This window comes from Rutidosis leptorrhynchoides, chromosome 3 (genome assembly GCF_046630445.1).
Source record: "Rutidosis leptorrhynchoides isolate AG116_Rl617_1_P2 chromosome 3, CSIRO_AGI_Rlap_v1, whole genome shotgun sequence".
NCBI classification, from domain to species: Eukaryota; Viridiplantae; Streptophyta; class Magnoliopsida; order Asterales; family Asteraceae; genus Rutidosis; species Rutidosis leptorrhynchoides.
Genome location: NC_092335.1, coordinates 56,479,389 through 56,490,608, shown reverse-complemented (window position 1 = coordinate 56,490,608; position 11,220 = coordinate 56,479,389). Strand labels below are relative to the sequence as shown.

The window sequence follows — 11,220 nt, the reverse complement described above, 5'->3', positions numbered from 1 at the left end:
TTACCTTGTATTAGAAAGATATCTTACTATAAATAATAAAGATTTCTTGAGATTGGATGATCGCTCTACAAGATTGGAAGTAAGCTAGCAAACTTGGAAGTATTCTTGATTTTATGAAACTAGAACTTGTAGAATTTATGAAGAACACTTAGAACTTGAAGATAGAACTTGAGAGAGATTAATTAGATGAAGAAAATTGAAGAATGAAAGTGTTTGTAGGTGTTTTTGGTCGTTAGTATATGGATTAGATATAAAGGATGTGTAATTTTGTTTACATGTAAATAAGTCATGAATGATTACTCATATTTTTGTAATTTTATGAGATATTTCATGCTAGTTGCCAAATGATGGTTCTCACATGTGTTAGGTGACTCACATGGGCTGCTAAGAGCTGATCATTGGAGTGTATATACCAATAGTACATACATCTAAAAGCTATGTATTGTACGAGTACGAATACGGGTGCATACGAGTAGAATTGTTGATGAAACTGAACGAGGATGTAATTGTAAGCATTTTTGTTAAGTAGAAGTATTTTGATAAGTGTCTTGAAGTCTTTCAAAAGTGTATGAATACATATTAAAACACTACATGTATATATATTTTAACTGAGTCGTTAAGTCATCGTTAGTCGTTACATGTAAGTGTTGTTTTGAAACCTTTAGGTTAACGAGTTGTTAAATGTTGTTAACCCATTATTTATTAAATCAAATGAGATGTTAAATTATTACATTATCATGATATCATGATGTATTAATATATCTTAATATGATATATATACATTAAATGTCGTTACAACGATAATCGTTACATATATGTCTCGTTTCAAAATTATTAAGTTAGTAGTCTTGTTTTTACATATGTAGTTCATTGTTAATATACTTAATGATATGTTTACTTATCATAATATCATGTTAACTATATATATATATATATATATATATATATATATATATATATACATATATATATATATACATATATATATATATATATATACATATATATATACATATATATATATACATATATATATATATATACATATATATATATACATATATATATATATATACATATATATATATATATACATATATATATATATATATCCATATATATGTCATCATATAGTTTTTACAAGTTTTAACGTTCGTGAATCGCCGGTCAATTTGGGTTGTCAATTGTCTATATGAAACCTATTTCAATTAATCAAGTCTTAACAAGTTTGATTCCTTAACATGTTGGAAACATTTAATCATGTAAATATCATTTTCATTTAATATATAAGAACATGGAAAAGTTCGGGTCACTACACCATGTCTCATCACTACTTCCCACATATAAATTTTCGAAAGTACTTCGGATGAAGAAGACTCCCTAATTGGTAAGAACAAAGCACTTTCCTTCAACCTATCCACTATCACCCATATCGCATCATGGTGTGGAGGCCCTACGGTTTTTTGGTTAACAGATCCATGGTTATATTTTCCCACTTCCATACCGGAATCTCCAAAGGTTGAAGCTTTCCATATGGCATTTGATGCTCCGCCTTAACTTGAAGGCAAGTCAAACAATTTTGGACATACTTCTCAATTTCCCGTTTCATTCCCGGCCACCAATAATCCCTTTTAAGTCTTTATACATCTTAGTTGCACCCGAGTGTATTGAATATTTAGACTTATGCACAACTTCAAACACGTTTTTCGTCGCTTCATTCGTACTAGGAACCCATATTCGACCATGAGGCATTGTTAGTCCCCTACTGTAATGCACAAATAGGTCCACTTGAACCTTAATGCCCCATTCTTTTAATTGGCCGGACTCGAGTGTTGAAACTTGAGCTTCTGAAATATTATCATAAAGTGTAGGTGTAACCACCACTACTAAACACTTAACTCTAATCGGTGGGTAGTGAGTCTTTTGACTCAAAGCATCAGCAACCAAATTCGCCTTCCCCAAATGATACAATATATCACAATCATAATCCTTCACTAAATGAAGCCACCGCATATGTCTATTATTAACATCCCGTTGATCAAAGAAATATTTCAAACTTTTATGATCAGAATAGATGGTGAACTGAACCCCATATAGATAATGTCATCAAATTGTTAAGGCGAAATGAAACAAACCTTGACTCATTACGAAAAATGACACAGGACTTTTGCTTCTTTACTATACTGGTGCGGCGCTATAACAACCCGAGTTTTTTCGTTTACTATCGTTACTTGTCCGTTAAGTATTTAACGGTGGTTACTTAGACTTTGTGTATTTAACAGTATTAAATGCATACCTGATCCTAGTAGATTACTTGAATTAATATGTTATATTAATATATGTACTTATTTCGGGTAGCGAAATAACTAGAAAACATTACGGTTAAGAAAATCGCCTAGAAAGCTTTTCAGTTTACGGAACTCAGTTAAACGATAAAATAATTATTTTTAATAATTATTAACCTTAAGAAAAACATATTTAATTTATTATATATTTAATGAATTAAACTTGGTGGGATGCGTTTTAACGACCGGTTAACGTTCTGGGAACCCGATACGGTTAACGGCAAGTAGAAACGAACCACACTTAGCGTACGAGCAATCCAATGTATAATGTAATTTAATTTTAATAATTATATTATATAATTATTATGTTATAAACATACTTCCAATTTATTAGAATTTATATAGATTAAGAACGCGAGAAATTAACATTTATCGATCCAGTTTGCGTTTTCGGCTAACGACACTTAATGGGTACACTTAGGAAACTTGTCTAGCAATAATCGTGAGCCCATGGACTCCCTTTTTGGACCCTTGGCTGAATTCCCATCAACCCATATCTTTTATGATTTATTTTAGCCCACTACTTGCTCCCTTGTGTCCACTAAGTTTAATTTAGGCCCTAATTATATCCTTAATTAGGAAAATACATCCATTCTTCCACCCTTAACCCTATGTCACGACTTGGGTAGCCCCAAAACCCCTCTCCATCGTCGACTTCATCATCATCATCATCCTCCATTCAATTTTGATTATTTTCTCTTGCCTTCTACACGAAATTGATAGCTCTCGTCGTTCTCTACACGATAGTACCATTTGATTTGTGTTTAAAGGTATAAAACCACTAACCCTAATCTTATTAGATATGATTTTTATTCAATTACATAGTGTAATCAAGTCTAGTGCTCAATTAATGGTGTCTTGTGTTATCGTTTATCGTTAAATTGCTCGATTGTTGTCATTGCTATGAATCACGAATTTGTTTGCTATGGATCTGATCAAATTAGTTTATGTACTAATTTTGTATTATATCTATATGGATAGATCTCGAAAAATTAATAAGGTTAAACTTCGATTTTGCTTGAATTCGTTATCGTATGCTCAAGTTATGGTTAATTGAAGTTTCGTTAGGGTTTCACATGTAATCCGAATTTTCTGAGTTATGTGCTTTATGAGTTGGCTAATTAAAAGTGTATTAGTGTAATCCTTGTGAAAAACCATGCATGTTAGACTTAAGATTTGCATCAAAAGCTTTTGTAATGCTTCCGTTATGTCAAAACGAAGATTCGTGTTGTTAAGTGAGCTGAATCTGTTTTCAAAGTTAAATAAAATTATGTAGAGTGAACTATAAATTGTTTGAGGCTTTGATATTCTAGAATATGTTAGTTTATACATTTCTTGATGTATTTTATTTGTATTCTAACTTCTGAAAACGTGTTTTGCCATGAGATATAGGCTTGGTCAAATGACATGTCTGTTTGTTGAATAAAACTGGAAGGTCTGTAGAGATTGATTAAACTGTAAAAATTGGCTGAAGAGATATTTTTGATTATTTTATCACTAAAATTTTGAGATGTCTTTAGTAATCTCCAAGTGGCCGTTCGTCAAAATCTATTTTCTATATTTTTAAAAAAATGTTCTAAAACTGACGCGCGGGCAGAGACTGATTTAGTAAACCATAACTAGACCTCTTCTGATATCCAACTTTTAGACATCGTATGAGGGTTGGGTTAGACTTTTTGGAATCAATTTTGAGTTTAGTTGTGATCTGGAGTTTTCCATGATTTTATGAATTATGTGCTATGAGTTATAGTTGTATCTTTCTACGATGTACGTATTTTAAAGGCATGCGTTAAACTGCGAATGTGCAATTTGCTTAACTATGAGCTGTAAATTGATACTTGACCTAGGTTTGACATGTTGACCTTGTTTGTATGACCTACTGAGATGTTTGACTTTAGTTGAACACTTTGACCGAGTTGACTTTTGAGTTGACTTTGGTTTACTTTTGTTGACTTGCTTGGATTAGTTGACTTTTACTTATTGTTGAGTCAGTCTTAGCACTAGGACTTTGCGTACACTATGGGTTGACATAGTGTGACCTATATGTGTATACTTAAGATGACATATCTGACTAGGTTACATTGTTCGGTCGAGATTGTTCGACTACAGTACGATTTGCTAAGATATTTCAGTGCTTTTGCTAAGGTGAGTCTACAGTCCCTTTTTCAGCAACATTTTTGGGATGAGATACATGCTCCTGTTGAAACTATTTCTTAAACTGTTTTTATGAATGTTTTACATATTAGGCACGAGTAACTTACCAGAATATACATATGAGTTCAGATCAAAAATCCCTTAGCTTAAATATATTAATTACTTTATGTAAGCTCGAGTTATAGGGACGGTACCGTTAGGTTTAACAAACCTCGCCTAAACATAGCAGTCATCTATTCTGTTGTTACTCGTACACTTGATTGGTGTATCGCTTAGAAAGAGTAAAGGGAAGACGTGTAGCGCTTTAGCTATCAGCATGGTTAAAGTTTTATAATCAAGTGCTCATGCTTATGTATACTTTTACGAAGCTTTTCAGAAATCTTGTGGCCTAACTTACGATGAATGTTACTTAAACTTGATGTTTACAAACTTGAAACTAGACATAGTAATGTCTACCAACAGATGAAACAAAAAGAACTTTTTGATGTCACTCACCTTGACATCTTACAAACAGTTTATTTCTTAGCATTTGCTATATGCAAACTTTTGAGATTAAACCTTAGCGGTTTATTCAGATAAACGATTTTGAGAAATGATTTTTGACAAACAATTTATGGAAACTATTTTATGAAACATACGAGAACTATTTACTCAAACCTGTATATTCACTCAACTTTATGTTGATCAGTTTTGCATGTTTTATCTCAGGTATTAGTTGCTTCTACTGTAGAATATTGCTATTATGTAGAAGTCAAGCCAAGCATTGGGACCAGAGTTAATACGCCGTTAGTGGATTCTGACAGGGTATTACATTTGGTATCAGAGCTTTGGCTATAGGAAACTAGGATACATTAGTGTGTCTAACCGTAGGGCATATTAGTGGGTCTAGTTTATAGCCGTTACTTAGAATGACTGTTATACGCCATGCTTGCACTGTTTGCTCTACTATGCTACACGTAGGGCTACATATTATATATCACATGCATATACGCATATATACCCTAATGATATGGACTTGGACTAGATATATGATATCACGAATCACATACGTACACACGACGCGACACTTACGAGAATTAAGTTGACTACGCTATCTCGAACTCATGGAGTAATGTCGAATGGATATGTGGATAGCGTAATGTAATGACCGGGATTACATTACGGTAACTCATATAGAAGTTCCAACATCACAAAATAAGGAATTGGGAGAGAGTCAAGTAGATTACTAGGATAAACACCGTTTAGAACATGAACTGTATAATCTCAAATATGGGTAGATTTTTATTTTATGCGAATAAATTGTTATTACAACCTATAAGAGGCGTGTAATCACGTCACAACTCGTCACTACTCGACACTGTCCGTCACCACCGATCACTACTTGGCACTATGAAGACACTGCTTGGAACATACTCATCATCTCATACCACTACTCCTTAATACTTATCGTTGCTTACTACTACTCAAAGCCGCCCCTCACTGCAGGTCACGACAGATCACTACTCCTTACTGCTTGTCATTACTTTTCACTATTTAATGCTACCCATTACTACTTACCACCACTGAGTACTACTCATCACCACTAGTACCTCCACGATTTACTACTAGCTACTATGCATCATGACTCATTGATATATCTTTAGAGGATGAATTCCTTGTAACAGCCTGCGCAATCCGTAGTAGATACTGTCTACTTGACTTCCGAATTTCCTATCATTCAGCCACTCGCGGCTTCACGATTTTGCTTTCCAATACTAGTCTACCAAAATATTCACACCTTCCCTCATAAAGGGTTTTCCGTTCTTCTTCCCCACCGATGTGGGACAACTCTGATAACTCACCATGCTCTCAACCTCAACTTCAGTGAAGTTCGTCACGAGTTCGTTCTTACTCATCAATCATAATCTTTATATACTGTCAACACCGGTGCTGATAGAAGCATTATCACTAGAGAACTCTGTCACGGCATTTAGTATCCAATATCTGTCTTAGACAACGTGAACCCTATCATGATTGATGTCATTTTAGTTTAAGGAGGTCCTGCTTTAAGAAGTTTAATCGTACACTTCCATCATAAAATTCTCTCGCCAGAAACTCACCCCAAACTTTAATCGACGATTGCTCCTAATCCATTGCAATTTAGAAGATAAGACCCATACCGTTAAGCTCGTAACAACTTTCCAAACTGAACAGTACCTTTTTCGACGATTGGCGAGCCATTACAATAGAAATCCACTTGGGTGATGTTTGGAGTTAAATTATTTTACTTGCACTACCATATTTCTTTATTTGACCTTGTGATTGGAATGGACTGGTAATCTGACGACACAACTGAGGCTATTGCGACCAGAAGGCCATTTGAATTCCTTATATCGAATACGAATTAATGATGGTGTACGGAGAGAAGATCAGAACACCGTTGCGTTACATTAATTGCTCGAAGGTCCAGAAGTACATGAGATAAGGATGCCTCGCAATTCTGGCACATGTGAGCAAAGTTGAATCAGCAGTTAAGAGACCCGAATATGTCCCAACCGTTAGAAATTTTCCTTAAGGTCCTTCAGAGAGAATTCCCTGTCTTCCATCGCATAGAGACGAAGAATTTCAGATTGACTTAATGTGATGACCCGGGAATTTCCGACCAAATTTAAACTTAATCTTTATATGTTCTCGACACGATAAGCAAAGTCTATAATGTTGAGTCTTTAAAACTTTGAACTGTGTTCATGTATGCATTTACCCTTTGACCATTCTCGTCGATTCACGAACAATTAGTTGTAAATAATTTCATATATATATATTTATGTATATATATAAAATAATAATTTAAAATATTATTTGATATAATATATGATTTAATTTTGAGAAATAAATATATAAAATAATATGAGATATAATGAAAACTATTATTTCAATTATATATATGTATATTATAATATATATAAAATTTATAAATGTTAATTAATCAATAAAAGTTGTTATATTATATGTAATTTTAGGAAAGTATAAATGTTATATTAATAATATGACTATTATTTTTTTTGTATTATTATTAATAGTAACATTAATAATTATATTATTAATAACATTATATCTAATATAAACTATATAGATATGACTTATATAAGTGACGATAATATTAATACTATTACTATCATTAATAATATTATATTATTATAACAAACAAGATCATTATTATCATCGATATTATTATTACTAATAATTAAAAGTATTAAAGTTATCATTAATATTATTCTTAATACTATAAAAATTAAGATTTTTAATAACTTTCCTAAAGTTATGATTAGATATTATTATAATTTACAAATTTATCATTTTTATTAAATGTCAATAATATTGATATCACTTATAGTATTATTGCGATTAGTAATAATATAATTATTTGTATTATTATTACTATTAGATTTTTTATTATTATTAACTATATTAGTATTATTTAATATTTATAAATATTAAGTTTATATAAATAAAAATCAGATATATAAAAATAAGTACTGATATATATAAGCGATATATATTTATTTAGTATATCAAACAGATTTTTATTTTTTTGTATTCATCCAGCGACCCTATTACACTTGTGATACAAGTCGATTTCAACAACCCTACCAAGGTGATTTTGATCGTTTATTATTGAGGAAAATCAATCACTCAAATCTCACAGAGATTCCACTCCTGATAAAAAAAATGGGTTCTTCATATAATTTTTTTTCTTTTCTGTCATAACCGACACCAATTAATCTATAATATGATTCAGGTCGAATTGAAGAAAAGTAAAAATGTAGATCTCTTCTCATTCATGTCGTGAAGGTGTGTGTAAAATCTCAAATTCTAATTCGATAAAACGAGGAAGAATTTCGAGGTCAAAGTTTTTATTTAAAAAAGTCAACTTTTGTTCTAAGATCAAATTGAGAAATTTTGTGACGTTTCTGTTGGATTTGATGATTGGAAACGTTTTTGTGGATCATTTGCAACATAATTTGTATTATAAACTTTGTCCAAAATGTTTCCAAAATCATAATCATTTTTTTTTACAACCGTGACCACAGCAGCGGTATATATATATATATATATATATATATATTTTTGATTTCAAACAATTCAAGAACAATTTAGGTTGTTAATATCTCGGTTGAAGGTTCAAAAACAAAACATAAAAGGCGTATGTTTAATTTGTTTAAGCTCTGATCAATTTGATTTCAAGGAAGAAGATGAAGAATTAGATAACAGTTAGATATAGTATAGATATATATTTTTCGGGGTATTAATCAGATAAGCAGAAATGGAGGGATGGCTATGAGTGTTAGCGGTTGAGCGAGAGGTCGTGGGTTCGAGTCCTGACTTGGGCAATTCTTTTTAGCACGATTTTAAAAGGGTATATACTTTAAACTTTACTTCTATTATTATTTTTATGATTTTTATTGAAGTTATTATTATCCTTAGGAAGTATTATGAACATAAAAAAAATTATTATCATTACATAACTAATATTGTTATTATTATTATCGCTATTATTATTATGAAAATGATAATTGTTATTACTCATAATAATTATAAATATCCTTAGTTTAATCAAATTAAGAGTATTATCTATTTCAATAACATTAGTATAAGTTTCATAATTATAATTAGGACTATTGTTATTATTATTATTATTATTATTATTATTAATGATATTATTAGTATTACAATTATTAGTACTACAAATATTATAATTATATAAGTATTAAAAACATTGATATTCATTAACATTTTTTTTATAAGTAGATTATTATAAATTTTGTCATTTTAGTATTATTATTAATATGATTACGATTAATATTAATATTAATATCACTTTTGTAACTATTAGTATTATAAATCTTATAATTAGATAAAAGTATCATTATTAACAATATCAATATTATTATTATTATTATTATCTTTTTTAATAAAGTTATGATTATTATTATTAATAAGTCATTAATATCAAAACTATCATTTTAAGCAGATAAATATTTTATACATAAAATATACTTATTATATAAACTATACTTATATTAAAATTTCACATAATCATATATATATATATATATATATATATATATATATATATATATATATATATATATATATATATATATATATATATATATATATCGAACCTACTAAGATTATTTATATAAATACTTACAAATAACAAACTATCATTTTTTTTAAATATAACATTAAATAAATGTATATATAAATATATTAATATAACTATAAAAATATTAACCATTATGGATATATACACAAATTAAACATACATATATATAAATTAAGGATATAATAAATAAATTTGTTCAATTACGAGTATATGTTTTTATATATATACAAATGATATAGGTTCGTGAATCAGAGGCCTACCCTGCATTGTTCGGTTGTTTAATGTCGTTATATGTATTTTTACTATAAAATACATTAGGTGAGTTTCATTAATCCCTTTTTAAATGCTTTTGCAATATATATTTTTAGGACTGAGAATACATGCGCTGCTTTTATAAATGTTTTACGAAATAGACACAAGTAATCAAAACTACATTATATGGTTGAATGATCGAAATCGAATATGCCTCTTTTTATTAAGTCTGGTAATCTAAGAATTAGGGAACAGACACCCTAATTGATGCGAACTCTAAAGATAGATCTATCGGGCCCAACAAGCCCCATCCAAGGTACCGGATGCTTTAGTACTTCGAAAATTATATCATGTCCGAAGGAGGATCCCGGAATGATGGGGATATTCTTATATGTATATTGTGAATGTCGGTTACCAGGTGTTCAATCCATATGAATGATATTTTGTCTCTATGCATGGGACGTATGTTTATGAGAAATGGAAATATGAGATCTTGTGGTCTATTAAAATTATGAAATGATTATTTATGTTAAACTAATGAACTCACCAACCTTTTGGTTGACACTTGAAAGCATGTTTATTCTCAGGTATGAAAGAAATCTTCCGCTGTGCATTTGCTCATTTTAAGGATATTACTTGGAGTCATTCATGACATATTTCAAAAGACGTTGCATTCGAGTCGTCGAGTTCATCAAGAATATTATTAAGTTAATTATAGTTAGATATATTATGAAATGGTATGCATGCCGTCAACTTTCAATGTAATGAAAGATTGTCTTTTCAAAAACGAATGTAATGTTTGTAAAATGTATCATATAGAGGTCAAGTACTGTAACGACCCGCACTTTTTCGATCGTTCTATACTTATAAGATTAATATTTACATAAATTAAACCTTACCAACATGATAAGCAATCCAAATTGTTGAGAATTATGTTTTGAAAAGAGTTTTACACAACGTTTGACCGTCTAGTTGACCGATGATATCACGAACTATATAACATATGATAATTATACGTTTGTGTATATATATGTATATATACATATTTAACATGATCTAAGAATGTTGTAATATCTCATTTTGTATTAATAAGAATAAGTTATAAGTATATTTTAAAACTACTAACTTAAGTTTTCAAAACGATAATCATACGTAACGTTATTTGACATAAATACTTATGACCTATAATGTTTATACATATATCGTATATGTAATGTATTTAATCACTTTTTAAGGACTTAAATACATAAAACAATATAAGTGTATTCACAAAAGATAGCTATATTTGAATTCTCATTCCATTTTTCACAAGATTTCTAT

The 11,220-nt window shown here is 29.9% G+C and overlaps 1 protein-coding gene across 1 annotated transcript; it reads right to left on the bottom strand.

The window, feature by feature from the left end:
- Nucleotides 1-1,605: 1,605 nt before the first annotated feature.
- Nucleotides 1,606-2,013, bottom strand: LOC139899997 (uncharacterized). The gene has a single exon (XM_071882815.1). It carries the CDS (start codon nt 2,011-2,013, stop codon nt 1,606-1,608), a length of 408 nt encoding a protein of 135 aa, XP_071738916.1.
- Between the last annotated feature and the right edge of the window lie 9,207 nt (nt 2,014-11,220).

What these genes read in the sequence shown, in the direction of transcription:
- LOC139899997 (XM_071882815.1), bottom strand. Translation starts at nt 2,013, where the DNA reads ATGCGGTGGCTTCATTTAGTGAAGGATTATGATTGTGATATATTGTAT.